Below are 20,483 nucleotides of genomic sequence, written 5' to 3'. Positions count from 1 at the left end.
ATAAACATAGACATCGAAAAAAGATTGAAGGATTCTAAGACTCTGTCAGACTTTCGCATTCTACGTTCCCTACTGATTCCAATGATTTAAATTTGTGCTCAAAAAACATGTTGTAATTAAGGATTTGGGAATTACGTGTAGTCTGTGCTAAAGAATGAAAACTGAAGGTGGAAAATGTTTTACGTGTTAAGTTGTCCGTTTCCGAGTGCTGCACGCAGATTAAGGCATATTACTACGCAGAAACAGCAGCAGACTGCCTACTTTCAATTTTTTTTGTTAGCTATGAATGAATTAGGTTTTTTATTTATTACTGCGACTAAGTTCTTTTCACTTTTATTATTTCACGGAAATGACAGGCAAATAATAAGATTTTGTGTAAAACTTGTAGCATTATTTTTTCCTCTGTTATTTAGAACGAAAAATCGACGTTTTACTCAAATATATGTCTTTACTTTATACTGGGGATTTGAATACAACTGATTTTTTGTTGACAAGACCGAAACTGCTCTTTAAAAAATTCAGTTGAATAATTTAGATAGTAACAGTAACAATTACATGACAATAGTTAAGATTTCAATAATAAATTAATCCATTGGCCAATATTTATGGTCCAATCTGTTCACAAATAGTTATTCTATAATGCGTTGACCATTAAATTGACTCCTTTCACCAATATAATTCAAAGACGAAACGAAACTTTCAGAAACCAAAGAACTTCCTATGAAACACTTTTTTAAAAAACAAAATTGCATTTAAAGCCAAAAATTGTAGCACAACTGCTATGACAAATTGATTTATCGGTTTTATACTCAGTTATCTTTAAAAAATGAAAATGACTTCTCTACCAAAGCCAAACAAATACCGAAAAATACCAATTATTCAGTACTAAAATACAGGGTATTTATAAATGAATATCGGGGTTTTAACGCTTTATAATATTTATTATATTAAACTTACAGTTTTAAATGATGTGTCAAATGAAAGAGCAACTCAAACAGTTTTACCAAGAATCTTATAAATGTTCAATGTGAGCACCATTTGTCACACGGCACACATCAATTCTATAGCCGAGCTCTTCCCAAACACTGATAAGTGTGTCTGCAGTGATTGTAGCAACAGCTGCTTCAATCCAGTTTCTTAATTCAGGGAGGTCTGCTGGTAGCGGAGGCATGTACACATGATCCTTGATGAAGGCCCAAAAGAAGAAATCGCATGACGTTAGGTCGGGTGAACGTGGAGGCCATGCAAAGCAAGCCCTGTCATTGGGTCCCTTGCGGCCTATCAAGCGATTGGGTACAGTGAAGTTCAACCAATCGCGTACTTCGCTATGCCAGTGAGGTGGCGCACCATCTTGCTGGGAATTGAAGTTCTCTGGCTCATCTTCTTCCTACTGAGAGAAGAGCCATTGCTCTAGTGTATCAAGGTAAGAAGTGCCAGTTATAGTAGTTTCACCAAAAAAGAAGGAACCATAAACTTTCTGCCAGGATACGACACATAAAACAGTCACTTTAGGGGAATCTCGTTGCATTTGTACCACCTCGTGAGGCTTTTCTGAGCCCCAGATGCGCACATTGTGAGTGTTAACATGTCCACTAAGGTGGAAGGTCGATTCATCACTGAAGACAACATGATTCAGAAAACCTTCATCGTCGTGAAACAACATTTCCTTTGCGAAGTTGGCACGTAGTCCATGGTCTGCCGGCTTTAGAGCCTGTAACAACTGTAAACGGTAAGGACGTAGTTGCACGCGCTTTCTTAAAACTTCCCAAACAGTCGACATGGGAACTTCTATTTCAAGATTAGCCTTCCGGACTGATTTCTTTGGGCTTCGAGTGAACGATTCTCTCACTCGTCAACTCTTGGTCGTCCAGTGCTCTTCCTTTTACAAAGGCAGCCGGTATCTTCAAATTGATGATACCATCTACGAATGTTATTATGACTTTTGGAGGATGACAACCGAACTTCAGCCAGAATGCACGTTGCACAGTAACTACAGATTCGGTCTTTCCAAACTGCAAAACACAAAATGCTTTCCGTTCACTAGTCGCCATCTTCGTTACTACCGCTGTCTAGCGGATTACATACTGCGCATGCGAACTGGCGTGAAACACAACTGTTTGAGTTGCTCTTTCATTTGACATATCATTTATAACTGTAACTTTAATGTAATAAATACTGTAAAGCGTTAAAACCACGATATTCATTTATAAACATCCTGTACTAGTATAGATTGTAATCGGTCAGTTTTTCCCATCCCTATATGGTGGTTATCGCAGAATAGGCGGTTTTCATTACACTGGGTCTTTTCCTCTCGAGTTCAACCTGACTATTAAATTCGCTCAAAATAACCGATTTCTGAAACAATTGATTTTCGGTTTTGTTATTGCTATAGAATCCTGTAATAAAAGTAAATTTCTAACAAAGAATGAAAAACTCTAATGAAGGTGAAGGACAAGGAGGTCGCGAGCGATACGTAGTTCAGCCTGCGGCAGAAATGTCTCATTGTCCCCATGTGATGGAGGTGTGGTGGCAGCGAGAGCGAAAGGTCACAAGCTGATCACTTCCTGCACCGTCACTTTGGATGTTACCAATTTTTCGCTCTCAAGCAACCATAAAATTAAAGGTTCAGTCGTTATGCATAGTTTTTAGCATGACAAGAAAGTTATAAGTAAATCAATCAAATTTTTCTTCCAAGGATTTCTTAAGTGACAGAACCCAGTGTCCCCGACCGCAAGTGTACATCAGAGACAAGGGTATCGTCAGGAGTGCCCCCAGGGAGGCGTGATAGGAGCGCTGTTTTTTTTTTTCTATAGACATAAATCAACTATCGCACAAGGTGAACAGCAGGTTGCTGCTGTTTGCTGATAATTTTGTGGTGTATGAGAAGGTGTCGTTGTTGAGTGACAGTAGGAGGATTCAAGAGACTTAAACAAATTTTCTTGTTGGTGTCATGAATCGTAGCTAGCTCTAAATGTAGAAAAATGTAAGTTAATACAGATGAGAAGGAAAAACAAACCCATAATGTTCGAATATAGCATTAGTAGTGCGCTTCTTGACACAGTCACGTCGATTAAATATCTAGGCTTAATGTAGAAAAGCAATATGGAATGGAATGAGGATATAAGGACTGTTATAAGGAAGTTGAATGGTCAACTTCGGTTTATTGGGAGCATTTTAGTAAAGTGCGGTCAACGGATTAAAGGAAGACACAGAAGCATTTCAGAGGCGGGATGCTAGATTTCTTATCGATGGGTTCGAACAAAGCATAAGTATTTCGGGGATACTTCGGGAACTCAGGCAGCAATCACTGGAGGTAAGGCGACATTGTTTTCGAGGGAATTTAGAGAACCGGCATTTGAGGCTGACTGCAGAACGATTCAACTGCCTCCAACGAACGATTCGATTAAGGACCCTGAATATAAGACTATAGAGATTATGGTTCGTACAGAGACATGTAAACAGTCGTTTTTCTCTCGGAGTATTTGCAGAAAAGAAAATGACTTGTAGCGGTACAGGGTACCCTCCACCTCGCACCATATACATATATGGTGGCTTCCGGAGTATTTATTTAGACGTGTAACACTGTGGATGTTTTCTCCTTACTGTGATGTCGCAAATTCGTTGTGGCTTCTCCAATTTTTAATCTTTTAAAGCAAATCGAGCATTGTACGTCATTGCTACCCCACTCCATAAAATGCTTCCAAACTAGGGATGATACCATTCTGCAGCTGATGTCTCAGGACGACAGCGCGAAACTATCGTATGAAACACGTCTGTACAAGTCTTGCAAATTGCACATACACTTGTACCTTCTAATAGGCCACACCAGACGGCAACAGGTTTACTATTGTCTCTGCAGTGCTGTATCGATTTTCATGTCACGTGTTTGTTGCTAGTTTCTAACTGCAGGCGTTGTTATCAAAATGCTGATCGCTTTTCTCAGTTTCTATAATAATACAGTATTGGAAGGCAATGGAATTTTACAGATAAACACTGTTGTTGTTGTTGTGGTCTTCAGTCCTGAGACTGGTTTGATGCAGCTCTCCATGCTACTCTATCCTGTGCAAGCTTCTTCATCTCCCAGTACCTACTGCAACCTACATCCTTCTGAATCTGCTTAGTGTATTCATCTCTTGGTCTCCCCCTATGATTTTTACCCTCCACGCTGCCCTCCAATACTAAATTGGTGATCCCTTGATGCCTCAGAACATGTCCTACCAACCGATCCCTTCTTCTGGTCAAGTGGTGCCACAAACTTCTCTTCTCCCCAATCCTATTCAATACTTCCTCATTAGTTATGTGATCTACCCATCTAATCTTCAGCATTCTTCTGTAGCACCACATTTCAAAATCTTCTATTCTCTTCTTGTCCAAACTATTTACCGTCCATGTTTCACTTCCATACATGGCTACACTCCATACAAATACTTTCAGAAATGACTTCCTGACACTTAAATCTATACTCGATGTTAACAAATTTCTCTTCTTCAGAAACGCTTTCCTCGCCATTGCCATTCTACATTTTATATCCTCTCTACTTCGTCCATCATCAGTTATTTTGCTCCCCAAATATCAAAACTCCTTTACTACTTTAAGTGTCTCATTTCCTAATCTAATACCCTCAGCATCACCCGACTTAATTCGACTACATTCCATTATCCTCGTTTTGCTTTTGTTGATGTTCATCTTATATCCTCCCTTCAAGACACCATCCATTCCGTTCAACTGCTCTTCCAAGTCCTTTGCTGTCTCTGACAGAATTACAATGCCATCGGCGAACCTCAAAGTTTTTATTTCTTCTCCATGGATTTTAATACCTACTCCAAATTTTTCTTTTGTTTCCTTTACTGCTTGCTCAATATAGAGATTGAATAACATCGGGGAGAGGCTACAACCCTGTCTTACTCCCTTCCCAACCACTGCTTCCCTTTTATGTCCCTCGACTCTTATAACTGCCATCTGGTTTCTGTACAAGTTGTAAATAGCCTTTCTCTCCCTGTATTTTACCCCTGCCACCTTCAGAATTTGAAAGAGAGTATTCCAGTCAACATTATCAAAAGCTTTCTCTAAGTCTACAAATGCTAGAAACGTAGGTTTGCCTTTCCTTAATCTTTCTTCTAAGATAAGTCGTAAGGTCAGTATTGCCTCACGTGTTCCAGTATTTCTACGGAATCCAAACTGATCTTCCCCGAGGTCGGCTTCTACTAGTTTTTCCATTCGTCTGTAAAGAATTCGCGTTAGTGCTTTGCAGCTGTGGCTTATTAAACTGATTGTTCGGTAATTTTCACACTGTCAACACCTGCTTTCTTTGGGATTGGAATTATTATATTCTTCTTGAAGTCTGAGGGTATTTCGCCTGTTTCATACATCTTGCTCACCAGGTGGTAGAGATTTGTCAGGACTGGCTCTCCTAAGGCCGTCAGTAGTTCCAATGGAATGTTGTCTACTCCGGGGGCCTTGTTTCGACTCAGGTCTATCAGTGCTCTGTCAAACTCTTCACGCAGTATCGTATCTCCCATTTCATCTTCATCTACACCCTCTTCCATTTCCATAATATTGTCCTCAGGTGCATCGCTTTTGTATAGACCCTCTATATACTCCTTCCACCTTTCTGCTTTCCCTTCTTTGCTTAGAACTGGGTTTCCATCTGAGCTCTTGATGTTCATACATGTGGTTCTCTTATCTCCAAAGGTCTCTTTAATTTTCCTGTAGGCAGTATCTATCTTACCCCTAGTGAGATAAGCCTGTACATCCTTACATTTGTCCTCTAGCCATGTCTGCTTAGCCATTTTGCACTTCCTGTCGATCTCATTTTTGAGACGTTTGAATTCCTTTCTGCCTGCTTCATTTACTGCATTTTTATATTTTCTCCTTTCATCAATTAAATTCAATATTTCTTCTGTTACCCAAGGATTTCTACTAACCCTCTTCTTTTTACCTACTTGATCCTCTGCTGCCTTTACTACTTCATCCCTCAGAGCTACCCATTCTTCTTCTACTGTATTTCTTTCCCCCATTCCTTTCAATTGTTCCCTTATGCTCTCCCTGAAACTCTGTACAACCTCTGGTTCTTTCAGTTTATCCAGGTCCCATCTCCTTAAATTCCCACCTTTTTGCAGTTTCTTCAGTTTTAATCTACAGGTCATAACCAATAGATTGTGGTCAGAGTCCACATCTGCCCCTGGAAATGTCTTACAATTTAAAACCTGGTTCCTAAATCTCTGTCTTACGATTATATAATCTATCTGATACCTTTTAGTATCTCCAGGGTTCTTCCATGTATACAACCTTCTATCATGATTCTTAAACCAAGTGTTAGCTATGATTAAGTTGTGCTCTGTGCAAAATTCTATCAGGCGGCTTCCTCTTTCATTTCTTAGCCCCAATCCATATTCACGTACTACGTTTGCTTCTCTCCCTTTTCCTACACTCGAATTCCAGTCACCCATGACTATTAAATTTTCGTCTCCCTTCACTATCTGAATAATTTCTTTTATTTCGTCATACATTTCTTCAATCTCTTCGTCATCTGCAGAGCTAGTTGGCATATAAACTTGTACTACTGTAGTAGGTGTGGGCTTCGTATCTATCTTGGCCACAATAATGCGTTCACTATGCTGTTTGTAGTAGCTTACCCGCATTCCTATTTTCCTATTCATTATTAAACCTACTCCTGCATTCCCCCTATTTGACTTTGTGTTTATAACCCTGTAGTCACCTGATCAGAAGTCTTGTTCCTCCTGCCACCGAACTTCACTAATTCCCACTATATCTAACTTTAACCTATCCATTTCCCTTTTTAAATTTTCTAACCTACCTGCCCGATTAAGGGATCTGACATTCCACACTCCGATCCGTAGAACGCCAGTTTTCTTTCTCCTGATAACGACATCCTCTTGAGTAGTCCCCGCCCGGAGATCCGAATGGGGGACTATTTTACCTCCGGAATATTTTACCCAAGAGGACGCCATCATCATTTAATCATACAGTAAAGCTGCATGCCCTCGGGAAAAATTACGGCCGTAGTTTCCCCTTGCTTTCAGCCGTTCGCAGTACCAGCACAGCAAGGCCGTTTTGGTTATTGTTACAAGGCCAGATCAGTCAATCATCCAGACTGTTGCCCTTGCAGCTACTGAAAAGGCTGCTGCCCCTCTTCAGGAACCACACGTTTGTCTGGCCTCTCAACAGATACCCCTCCGTTGTGGTTGTACCTACGGTACGGCTATCTGTATCGCTGAGGCACGCAAGCCTCCCCACCAACGGCAAGGTCCATGGTTCCATGGTTCGTTTAAAAAAGAAGTTTTGAGGAAGTTAAAAAAATGTTTTTGCACTGCTGCTGTTTCATGTTGATAGCTGCTGCTTTTACCCAGTTATTATTGAAAATGGAAATATCTGTTAAAACTGAGACAAAACCAACACCATAAACTACCGATTATCCAGAACTAAATTACCCGAATCGGTTTTAACCGGTTGGTTTTTTCCATTCCTAACGCGAACCACTAAACTTTCTTCTTTCTTCGTTTTCCACTGACCATACGTAGGATTAATTTAACAGTTGTCTGATGAAAGAAGGTGGTTAGCAGGACGAAAATGAAGGAAGTTAATCTCAATTTTTTTGCAATATTATAGTTATTATCTGTTATTCTCGAATACTACGCTATTACACTGAAACGCCAAACAAAGTGGTATAGACATGCGTATTTAAATACAGACATATGTAAACAGGAGAATACCGAGCTGCGGTCGGCAACGCCTGTATAAGACATCTGTCTGGTGCTGTTGTTAGATCGGTTACTGCTGCTACAATGGCAGCTTTCAACATTTAAGTGAGTCTGAACGTGCTGTTATATAGTCAGCGCACGAGCGATGGGACACAGCATCCCCGAGGTAGCGATGAAGTGGGGATTTTCCCGTACGACCATTTCACGAGGGTACTGTGCATATCAGGAATCCGGCAAAACATCAAATCTCCCACATCACTGCTGCCGAAAACAGATCCTGCAAGAACGGGACTAACGACGACCGAAGAGAATCGTACCAACGTGACAGAAGTGCAACCCTTCAGAAAAATGGTGCAGATTTCAATGCTAAGCCATCAACATGTGTGAGGCTGCTAAGCTTTCGGAGCCGAAGGCCCACTTTTTTCCTCTTGATAACTGCACGACACAAAGCTTTACGCCTCGCCTGTGCCTGTCAACAACGACATTGAACCGTTGATCACTGGGAACATGTTGCCTGGTCGGACCAGTCTCGTTTCAGATTGTATCGATCGGATAGACTTGTACGCCTATGGAGACAATCTAATGAATCCATGGACACTGCATGTCATCAGGAGACTGTTCAAGCTGGTGGATTTATGGTTTGGGGTGTGTGCAGTTGGAGTGATATGGGACCCCTGATATGTCTAGATGCGACTCTGACAGGTTACACATACGTAGTCTGATCACCTACATCCATTCATATCCATTGTGCATTCCAACGGACTTGGGAAATTCCAGCAGGAAAATGCGACACCCCACACGTCCAGAATTACTACAAAGTGGCTCCAGGAACACTCATCTGAGTTTAAACACTGCCACTGGCCTCCAAACTCCCCAGACATGAACATTATTGATAAAATCTGAGATGCCTTGCAACGTGCTGTTTAGAAGATATATCTACCCCCTCGTGCTCTTACAGATTTATAGACAGCCCTGCAGAGTTAATGGTGTCAGTTCCCTCCAGCAATACTTCAGACATTTGTCGAGTCCATGCCATGCCGTGTTGCCACACTTCTGCGCACTTGCGGGGGGCCCTGCACGACATTAGGCAGGTGTGCAGATTTTTTGGCTCTTCCGTTTATGACCGCTTGAACTGTGCTAGGGACACTGTCAATGAGGTGTAAGAATGCCTATGGATAATTAGCATCCAGTTCTTCCTTAAGAGCCAAAAAACCATTTGGTAGTGATGTTGGATGGTAGGATCTGGAGCGAAGTAGACGTTCTGGCCCATCCCAGAGGCGTTCCACTGGGTTCCGTCGGGATTCTGGGAAGGCCAGTCCACTTCAGGAATGCTATTATCCACAAACTATTGCCTCAAGATGCTACTTTATGACAGGATGCGTTGTCATGCTGATAAGAACGCTCATCGTCTAAGTATTGTTCCTCGACTGTAGACAGCACACAACGCTGTAAAGCGTTTTCATATCCTTCTCCATTTAGAGTTTTCTTAAGTTCAATAAGAGGGCCAAATCCTACTCATAAAAAGCCTCCGTATACTGTACTACCACGTCTTCTGTAGTTCACTGTTGGGAGTACACATCCATGATGGCAAGCAATCCTCTGCAGGCACAGAAATTTGTGGCTTATCAGTAGCTGCTCGATCATTGTACCCCATTCTTTTTAACTCCCTGCACACAGTTTTTGTGCTAAATGGACTTCCGGCTGCAATTTCGAACTCGCAAATGGTTTAGTTCGCTAATTTCATGCGACCTTTAACAACCACTCTCCGGTCCATGTCCGTCAGTAAATGACGTCGGCTTGATCTTGGTTTAGCTGTGGTTGTTTCTTCGCGTTTCCACTTCACAGTTACGTCACCAGCCGTCAACCTGGGCAGCTCTAGAAGAGTTGAAATGTCCCTGATGGATTTCTTACTAAGGCGACATCAAATGATTTGTCCACGTTCGAATTCACTGAGTACTGCTGTTACTGTTTCCATATTGACGACACAGTGCTTTACGCCTCCTTACATATTGGCTGGTCTGCCTCTTGTGACATCTTGCTTCCGCAGTATACAGGGTTGTCCGGATCAAAAGATCACGTAGTGTATTTTTGAAGGCCAGTCTAGTGGCAAAGAATTAAGCAATACGTCGAACCAGGCACGCTGACGTACTAGATGGCTAACTAAACCTTAAGTAACGATAATTTCCTGAACTATCAGTTTAGTATTGCAAAACTCAACAGAGCACTCTTTTTTAAGAAAAAATATCACAGGACGAGGCAATATACAGTACTCTGGTGCATGATATCTTCATTATCACAGAGAGGGAGGGAGCCACTTCTGTAATCTCTTCAATAATGTTTAGAGCATATGAGCTGATATTCCAAAATGGATGACTGCATGCAGTGAACCGATAAGATAGCATGGAAATCCGTTTCATGAGTAAAGCCCCTACAGCTCTATAGCACACCTTCAGAAATTCGTGGACAGAATGCTGAAACATAGACAAGGCTCGTCTGCGAGCACAACAGACTGTTCGCTGTGAAAGAGGCTAGTAACGAATATTAGTTACTCTCGATCGGAACAGACACGTTACTGATTTTTCTAACAACATAAACCATACTTAAGGTAGCGTAGCCCAACCTGCGTAGATACAGAGGCAGAGTATGCTTGGCTGTTTCATGAGAAAACTTCCTTTCTCAAAGCTGGCAATTATAAAGGTACTGTGCTCTGAAGATTACAAATGCCTACCGCAGGGACTGCGAAAATCCCACAGACAAACATCTCGTCATACCAGTTTCATTACTGCAACATCTCATTGCTGCAATGTCCGGTTATAATGTACCTGATGAAAGATTTAGCAGCGGGCAGGCGGAACATGTAAGTTCCATTACTTTGCTTCTACTTCGTCGGTGGCTGATTCCCAGCGAACTGCTAATACGAGATTATTCCGTGGTATGCCTTAATTTTTTCGCGTTTCATTCTTTATCCTATTCGTAAAATGGCGCTCCTGTTTAACTGTGAAACTGGCAGTGAGCGCAAGGCGACCGCCGATGGGAAATATTTTTAACGGATTTCCATTCTTGTCATTTAACTTGGAACCAACGAAAACCTCCCGCAGTCACAGACGGAACTGGAAGATCGAACAGCGTCACAACAGCACAGGGATCAATTGCCTATGTAAAAGCCAAAAACATGCTCGTCGTTGATGTATAATTCTGTATCCACATACTGCTGTCCTGGGAATGATTCCTGCTTGTCAACCAGTACAAAGCTCGAAAACAACTAAAACTGCTAAGAGACCCCACATGTATCCTACATGCTTCTACTATTGTCTTCACCTATAAATCCGCCGGCCGGAGTGGCCGAGCGGTTCTAGACGCTACAGTCTGGAAGCGCGCGACCGCTACGGTCGCAGGTTCGAATCCTGCCTCGGGCATGGATGTGTGTGATGTCCTTAGGTTAGTTAGGTTTAAGTAGTTTTACGTTCTAGGGGACTGATGACCTCAGAAGTTAAGTCCCATAGTGCTCAGAGCCATTTGAACCTATAAATCCCTCACCTATCCCATCTTAAGTTACGTTAATATTGCCTGAATCATCACCCTTCCTGCACTCTACGAATTCCTTAAAATGCTACAAAGATAAGGTGACTACATCGCGTTCAGCATCCACCTCTCTTTCCCATCTCGCACCTTCAACCAACCTATCCACTTCCGGTACCTTCTTCTCTTCTAGGAGCACCTTCGGACGCAATACGTTAATCAGAAAAATCTTAACTCAGCACCCATTATGCTACCCCACCATAACTTCAACCAACGCCCAATACTCAACGATGAAATACGTCGTGAGAAATGTATTATTCCACTCTTAGTCAACAGCGCTCCACTTCAGTCCATCCTTCCATTTTCTCCCTCCTCCAACCTCCTCCTCGATAACTGTTAGTTGCTTTCTCCGGTTCACAGGGTCCCATTGTATAACTCAACATTCCACACCCATTATGAACATGACCATTTTGATCCACCAGCAACAACATTATAGCGTAACAGTGTTAACATCATCTGCGTTTACATTTTGATTTTTGCGCAAATTCACCTAAAATTTTTAAAACTACAAAATTTTTCGCTAATGTATATATTTTGCAAAATTTATTTCTCATGTTCTACATAGTTAAACGTTTTGTTAAATTTAGGCTGAAGAACGTTTTATACCAACTGCCAATCAGTCCTTTCATTGGGAACTGAATTAATAATAATGTTACTGTGGTGGTCTGCAGTCTGAAGACTTGCACCTCTCCATGATACTCTATCCTGTGCGAGCCTCTTCGTCACCGAATAACTACTGCGACCTACAGTCTTCTGTATCTGCTTACTTATTCATCTCTTGGTCTTCCTCTACGATTTTTACCTCCCACACTCCCCTCCACTACTAAATTGGTGATCCCTTGATGTCTCAGAATGTGCCCTCTACACCGATCCCTTCTTCTAGTAGGTTTTGCCACAAATTTCTTTTCTCGCCAGTTCTATTCAGTACTTTCTCGTTAGTTACATGATCTGCCAATCTAATCTTCAGCATTCTTCTGTAGCACATTTCAAAAGCTTCTATTCTCTTCTTGTCTAAGCTATTTATCGTCCATGTTTCACTTCCATACATGGCTACACTTCATACAAATACCTTCAGAAAAGACTTCCAAACACTTAAAAATACATTCGATTTTAACAAATTTCTCTTCCTCAGAAACACTTTTCCTGCCAGTCTACATTTTACATCCTCTCTACTTCGGCGTCGCGCGGGGTAGCCGAGCGGTCTCAGGCGCCTTGAGGCGGTTTATCTCCGTCCCGTCAGAGGTTGGAATCCTCCCTTTGGCATGGGTGTGTGTGTTGCCCTTAGTGTACGTTAGTTTAAGTTAGATTAAGTAGTGTATAAGCCTAGGGACAGATGACCTCAGCAGTTTGGTCCCATAGAACTTACCACAAATTTCCAATTTCTAATTCGGCCATCATCAGTTATTTTATTGGCCAAATGCCACAACTCACCAACTGCTTTCAGTGTGTCAATTCCTAATCTAATTCCCTCAGCGCGCCGCGCGGGATTAGCCGAGCGGTCTCAGGCGCTGCAATCATGGACTGTGCGGCAGGTCCCGGCGGAGGCTCGAGCGCTCCCTCGGGCATGGGTGCGTGTGTTTGTCCTTAGGATAATTTAGGTTAAGTAGTGGGTAAGCTGGCCTTAGCAGTTAAGTCCCATAAGATTTCACACACATTTGAACATTTTTTTCCCTCAGCGTCACCTGATTTAATGTGACTTCATTCGATATCATTGTCTTACTTTGGCTGATTTTCATCTTACATCCTCCTTTAAAGACACCGCCCGTCCTGTTCATCTGCTCTTCCAAGTCCTTTGCTGTCTCTGACAGAATCACAATGTCATCGGCAAACTTGAGAGTTTTTATTTCTTTTCCCTAGACTTTAATTTCTACTTCAAATTTTTCTTTGGTTTCCAGTACTGCTTGCTTAATGAGCAGGTTGAATAACGTCAGAGATGTCTCACTCCCTTCTCAACCACTGCTTCTCCTTTTTCATGCCCCCCGACTCTTGTGCTGCCATCTCGTTTCTGTACAGATTACAAATCGCCTTTCTCTCCCTGTATTTTATCCCTGATATCTTCAGAATTTCAAAGAGAGTATTCCAGTCTACATTGTCAAAAGCTGTCTTTACGTCTACAAATGCTATAATCGTAGGTTAGCCTTCCCTTAACCTTAACCTGTATTCTAAGATGAGTCATAGAGTATTGCCTCGTTTGTTCCTACATTTCTCCAAAACTGAAACTGATCATCCGCGAGGTTGGCCTCTTGCTAATCTACATTTTACATCTAGTTTTTCCATTCGTCTCTAAAGAATTCGCGTTAGTATTTTGCAACCATGCCTTATTAAACTAACAGTTCGGTAATATTCACCCCTCTCAGTTAGTTAGTAACATGTTCCGTAGATCATATGAATGATTCTTTTATGGAAATGATGTGGAACGAGTGAGTTTACAGGATCTGTATAAATTATTAGTGTTAACACATTAATGAATGTTTATTTTTTTTTTAGTCCTACTTATGCAACTACATATTTTTAGTGGCCGTCAGTTTTTAAGTACACATTCTTCAATAAAATGGAAGGCAGGAAAAACGATTTTAAATTAGCTTTAAAACTTGCTTCGCTACCTGTCAGACTTTTTATATTATTGAGAAAATGATCAAAAACTTTTGTTGCTGCAGACTGAACTCCTTCTGAGCTACTGACTAGTCTTGTGTAGTTGGCGAACGAACTAGTTCGGAAGAGCACTCCCACAGGCAAACTACGCGAACTAGTTCACGGATAACCTCGCTACTTAGTTCGTTCGCTCTTTTACGAAGATCGACGGAGCGAGAGCCCGCAGTAGGCAGTAGGCTTCAAGAAAATCACGACCTCCCCCCCCCCCCCCCACGCCAATGAGCGTCATATCGTGCTGATCGTCTGCCAGCTGCAGTTACATAGTTGCAGTGCTGCGAATTTTCTGTTTTACGGTATTCTGCACTGCAGTGTCTGACATATAACCATAGTGTCAAGAAGTAAAATCGTACACAGCGTTAGGTAAGTGCCTAAAACGTGTAATGTAACATGATATCATCACATAACATACGGTAATGCGTATCGGTTGATTGTAGGGTTACTATGTTTTGTTTTAGGCTGTTTATTACTATGTCATCAAAAAGGAAACATAGTTCCTTGTGGACACGTTTCACTGAAGACAGATAAAAGAAAAGCAAAATGTAACCACTGTTCAACATTAAGAAGTATTGCAGGAGGCTCAAACGGAAATTTAACCCGGCATATGAAAACAAAACACGCTTTAATCCCAATAACGATGGAAAGACAACCACTGATAATGTCTAGTTTAAACTGACTGCAAGCAAATCAAACTACATCCTTATTGCAGAATGTTATTTCGGTATCAGCCTCCTAACAATCAATGAACCAATATATTCGAAGACTACCGTCAGTCCGAAAGGTTAAAGAAATAGACAGACAAGTTGTCAAGATGGTAGCTAAAGGGCATCAAGCTCTACGAATTGTGGAAGTAAAAGATTTTCGAAAACTGATAGAACTAGTTTCTCATTGGCCAAAAAACTTCCATCAAGAAAAACGTTATCGGAAAATTTAATATCAAGGGTTCACAATGATATAATGGCTGAAGTACAAAAGAAGGTGCAAGCTGTATCTGCGTTATCTCTCAGTACTGATGGTTGGACGTCGAGGAATAATGAAAGCTATATAGCCATTGTAGCCCACTTTATAGATGAAGAGACTAAACTTGAGTCGGCATTACTTGGTTGTATTAATTATAAAGAGCGGCATACCAGCCAAAACTTGTGCAATTTCCTGAAACACATTATGACAGACTGGCATATTTCCCACAAAGTTGCTGCTATTGTTAGCGATAATGCTGCAAATAGCTTATCTGCTGTCAGACTTGGTGAGTGGCGATCAGTCTCATGTTTCGCGCACTCTCTAAATCTTGTTGTACAAGAAGCTACTAAAGAAATACCTGACGTTTTGGCGCAAGTTAAAAATATTGTCGAGTTTTTCAATCGTAGTACACAAGGCCAAAAAAAACTGATTGCTACACAACAGTAAATGAATCTGCCTGTCCTAAAGCTCAAACAGGACGTCCAGACCCGCTGGAATTCTACTTTTGACATGCTTCAGCAAATAATGAAGGTAAAGGATGCAGTGATTGCTACGTTAGCACTTCTGCGCTCTGACCTAACAATAAAAGAAAGTGACTGGCAAATAACAGAAATTACGGTAGAAATAAGTGCCGAAAGAAATGTGACTTTGTCAAATGTTATTGTGTTTTGTAACCTGCTCAACAGTTTTCTGCAGAAGCATGCTTCTAACAATAAAAAAATTGTCGCTGCGCAATCAGTGCTCAAGAAAGGCATGGAAGACCGTTTTAAAGATTTAGAGAATAACATCCTATACGCTGAGTGTAATATTCTGGACCCCCGATTTAGACAGAGATGTTTTAGAAATCAAAAAGCTTGTGAAGTTGCAATGCAACGCTTCAAAAATAAAGTTGGCAGAGTGCAGTTACTTCAGACGGAGAATCGAGATATTTTAGTGGCTGATCGTACTGCTAGCGACCCTTCGGCGTCTTGTTCTAGTAGCAGCAGTAATGAAAATAAAAAAGACTCTATGTGGGACGAGTATGACCAACAAATAGGAAAAATCACTAGACCAGATAACCAACTTGCTGCTGGTATTCGCGAACTCGATAAATACCTCAATGAAGAGTATTTAGATCGAGAAAAAGATCCGCTCGAGTGGTGGCACGAGTGTCGTCAGTTATATCCTCATGTATATGCATATGTGTTAAAGAGAGCCCGCATCTCGTGGTCGTGCGGTAGCGTTCTCGCTTCCCACGCCCGGGTTCCCGGGTTCAATTCCCGGCGGGGTCAGGGATTTTCTCTGCCTCGTGATGGCTGGGTGTTGTGTGCTGTCCTTAGGTTAGTTAGGTTTAACACATTGCAGTCGGGCCACAGATACTACTGCAATCCCTCAGAAGTCGTAGACTTTTGCGCCTTTTTTACATGGCTCCTGACCAAAAGGTAATGAAGGAAAGCAAAACCTTTTAACTGATGTGTGTGTTATCATCCTATATCTAAACATTTGTTTAAAGTTTTTTGTAAGATATCATATATTTACAGAATTATTATATTTTGAAAATTAGATGATTCAGAGGTAGAAAAAAAGTTTGAAATTGCAAGAAATCAGAATTTATTATAAAATAAATGTACAAAATTATTTCATTGAATTTTTACAACTCTTTTCATTGAGTAAAATTTGTCTTTGTGTGATATTGCTTGAAACAGTCAGGTAGACACAATCCTACATTACATTCTTCACACCACCATCTCGTCTCCCTTCTCACTCGTTTGCCAGTACTCCGTGCGCCCTTCTCAGGGCAAACAAGGCAATATCTTGATGCATATTTCTTGCTTGTTGTCGATGGGACGTGAGTGGGGAAATGCCTTGCTGTTAGCCTGTTTGCTGCTGAACCCTGCTTTTCATTTTCGTTGAAAACTTCGCCGGATTTCTCCAGTATTTGTTTTCCCAGGTTCACCATAAAAGTAAACAAGCTGGTTCGTTTGTGAGAGACAGGCCGAAGTTTCTTGTACAGAATGTAAGAATTGACCACGCACATCATAAATACATGAAAAAATACCTTTTTCCACCATTTCATTGTTCGTCGTTGAAAATAATAGTAGGTCACCAGCTGATCTCCATGATCAACACCAGTTTTATTTTTATTATAATCAAGTATGAGATCAGGCTTCAGTTTTTCTACCATTCCAGCCTTAGATTTTGTCTTAGTAACACTACTTGTCATTCTATGTTTGGTAGAAAGGGCAAACACATCCCTAGTATCTTTCCAGTGAACTGCTAGCACGGAATTTTTTCTCTTGAATACGATTTCACCTCTTCTTAGTTTATTCTGTTTGAATTCCTGTGGTAGGCCTCTTCTGTTTCTCATTACTGTGCCAACAGCAGATGTGCCCTCATCAAACAACTTTTCAAATAATTTTACAGAAGTATAAAAGCGGTCCATGTACAATGTATGACCCTTACATAGATAACTGTTGCACAAACGTAGCACCACTGAATCTGCACTGTTGTCTTTTTCACCTGCACCGGTGTACACTTCACAGTTCAAAACATATCCTGTTGCTGAATCACTTAGAATGAAAAATTTTATACCATACCTGCTCGGTTTGTTCTTGATATATACTCGAAATCGAATTCTCCCTCTGAATGGACATAAACCTTCATCAACTGTGAGATTCTCGCCAGGAGAAAAACTGTTCTTGCTTTTCAGTACAAAGTTATCAAAAAAAGGTCGGATTTTGTGTATAGGATCATGGTTTGGTTGACCCCTTCGTACATAATTGTCGTTGTTATTTACGTGAAGCATAAAGTAAATTGACCTAAATCTGTCTCTTTTCATGATTTTTGCAGGTAAGGAGGAATCTAGCATTAGGTCATTGCTCCAATAGTCCGTAATATTTGGTTTGTGTACAAGGCACATGTGAATAATTATAGCAAAAAACTGATACATCTCATGTAGCTTCACAGCAGACCAATTGGCCCAAAGCGACCTGGAAGTTATTTTATTTTGCATCCGCAATTTGGAAATTGTTGCTGCAGCGTAGCGGTTTGTTTCTGTCTTTATATTTTTGATGACATTTGCGTCAATAAAGACGCTCCAACAGTCAAATTCAGTGCTTTCGGCGCTCAAAGGTGCCAAGACATTACTTACGCCTTCAAAGAGCGGTAATTGTTGTAGGACATCGTCATTTACCCATTCAACAACGTTGTTTTGGGACTGCTGTTGTTGTATTCTGCCTCTGCCTTTTTGAATGGGAGCTTCACACTCTTCTAATACGTCTGATGGCTCATTTTCATTTTCGGACCACTCGTTGTTACCTTCGAAATAAATGACATAAGTCAGTGAAACTGCCGAGATTATAATTGTGATTCGTAAACACAATGACTGACCATTATAATTACCATCTATTTCAGAAGAACTATTTTCAGTTTGAAATCCATCATCGTCAATTTCAGATCCAGATTCTTCCAGCAGCCTCAGAATTTCCTCTTCAGTCAAACTGTCCCCCATTTTACGACAAACGTTTGCGATAAAGACAACTACATAAGCACACTGCAAGAGTGAATGCGCGGGAATTGTTTTGGCGCCTTTTTTGAGTGACATAGCACTTAGAGGATGCAGGAACACCATCTAGAGGTCGTCCGATGTACTACAAGACCAAAACACTCAACTCCAGATGTCACTGCACGGATATAATGCGCCGCAACCTGAAATAATAATCGAGAAGGCGGCGCTCGGAGAATCTCCGAGCGCCGACTGTTACGGCAATAAATGCGCGCTCGTAGTTTCTACGGGCAACGACCGGAATGTGTTAAGTAGTTCTAAGTTCTAGGGGACTGATGACCATAGATGTTAAGTCCCATAGTGCTCAGAGCCATTTGAGCCATTTTTTTTGTTAAAGAGATTTTGCATAGTAGCGACATCAGTGCCCTGCGAACGCGTTTTTTCGGCGACGGGACAAATCCTTAATGAACGAAGAACACTGTTATCAACGAACAATGTTTCCAAATTAATGTTTTTACATAATAATATGTAAATTTTTGTAATATTTCACTTGAAAATTAGAAGACTGATTATTTAAAGAATGATACTGCAAAGCACAAAAAGTATGCTTTAGAATACGATCTCACTCAGGGCTCATAGTTATTTTTTCTATGTCTAATTGTTTGGTAACAAATTATAAGAGTTAGTGTTTTTTCTGTTAATGATAAAGGTATTATTGTTTGTGCCATATAGTACTTAACCTGTACCTAAAGCAGAAATATTTTTTGTTGGTTATTTCCAAAAGTTTAAAAAAGTCGATTATTTATGAAAGTGTATTTTTATTCACAAAAAACCGCATTTAGCATATTCTGTAAGTAATATTCCTACAATGAACTAATAAATAAATATATAAATAAATATATTTTAAAATTAAAATACTATGAGTGCACTGTATGTAAAGTAAAGTAATTGACTACCACATTTTACCCATTTGTGTAAATAACTGGTTTATTTGCCCTTTCGAAGTCTAATTACTCGACATAAAACTGTAATAATACAGGCATTGGCAACACTGACCATTATTTAAAAGGCTAGCATAACGAATAAAGAGCGTGTGCAGTAGCGGTAGCTAAGCGAGCGAACTGTCTTTCTGGAAATCGAGATGGGAGCTAACGAACTAAAAGAGCGACGGAACCGCGAACTAAACTGAACGTTCCCAGTCGCGAACTATTATGCGCAAGACTACTACTGACAGCCTTAACAACGGGTAATTAAGGTCATTGTTTCCTATAGTGTTGTAGGTATTAACATCTCTCTCTCTCTCTCTCTCTCTCTCTCTCTCTCTCTCTTCTTAGCGATCACAGTCCCTGTAGACCACGCGCTGCATCAACGATCTGCTTCCACCGCCTTCTATCTCTCGCAGCCTCTCTCTACCCTGCGGGTATTCCTAATGCTGCGATGTCCTTCTCTATGTCATCTTTCCACCTTGTACGAGATCGGCCCAATGGTCTTGTTGCCTGGAGAGTTCCTTCAAGAACATCACTGTCCCCCTCAACTTGTGATGTATTATTTATGACGAATTTCATTAGCGAATATATGCATTGTGTTGGCTTAGTTAAAACGCCTAGCTCCTTGAAGAGGTTCCTGCATGACGTCGGTGGGTGAATACCACATATTATTCTTACTGCTCAACTTTGTACAGTCAGTATTTTCTAACTTGTGAGTTACCCCAAAACTATTTCGTAAGACTTTGTTGAATGGTAGTATGCAGAATAGGTCAGGAGGTTGATACGTTTGTTTCCAATGTTTGAAATTACATGAAGTAGCTGAACTTGTTTGAGAAGTGCAGTAACATGCTTCTTCCACTTCAAGTTTTGTTCAGTGCACAGAACTGAATGTAGTGTGCTTTTTCAAAATTGGGGAGAGTCCATTTTCAGAGATCAGCTTAATAATTCTCTGTAAAACATCATTTGCTAACTCTTCCGTTGCTTTTCTCTAATGGGATTTATTACAGTACTTGTTTCGTCTGCAGGAAGAACCAGTTGTGCTTGTTGAGTATTAAGTGGAAGTACACGCAAGTATATAAGGAATAGGAGTGGACCCAAAATTGA

At 40.8% G+C, this 20,483-nt stretch overlaps 1 protein-coding gene across 1 annotated transcript in view; it reads right to left on the bottom strand.

Annotated features, from left to right (window-relative positions):
* LOC126188683 (fatty-acid amide hydrolase 2-like) overlaps positions 1-18,480 on the bottom strand; it is a 441,285-nt gene extending 422,805 nt beyond the window's left edge. The window contains exons 1-2 of the mRNA XM_049930290.1: positions 18,291-18,480; positions 17,378-18,206 (exon numbers count right to left, since the gene is read on the bottom strand). Coding sequence (XP_049786247.1) covers positions 17,378-18,206; positions 18,291-18,399 — 938 coding nt within the window. The 5' untranslated portion in view covers positions 18,400-18,480. The remainder of the gene's footprint in view (positions 1-17,377; positions 18,207-18,290) is intronic.
* Positions 18,481-20,483: the final 2,003 nt, after the last annotated feature.

This window comes from Schistocerca cancellata, chromosome 5 (assembly GCF_023864275.1).
Source record: "Schistocerca cancellata isolate TAMUIC-IGC-003103 chromosome 5, iqSchCanc2.1, whole genome shotgun sequence".
Lineage (NCBI taxonomy): Eukaryota > Metazoa > Arthropoda > Insecta > Orthoptera > Acrididae > Schistocerca > Schistocerca cancellata.
This window is presented reverse-complemented; position numbering and strand designations above follow the sequence as displayed.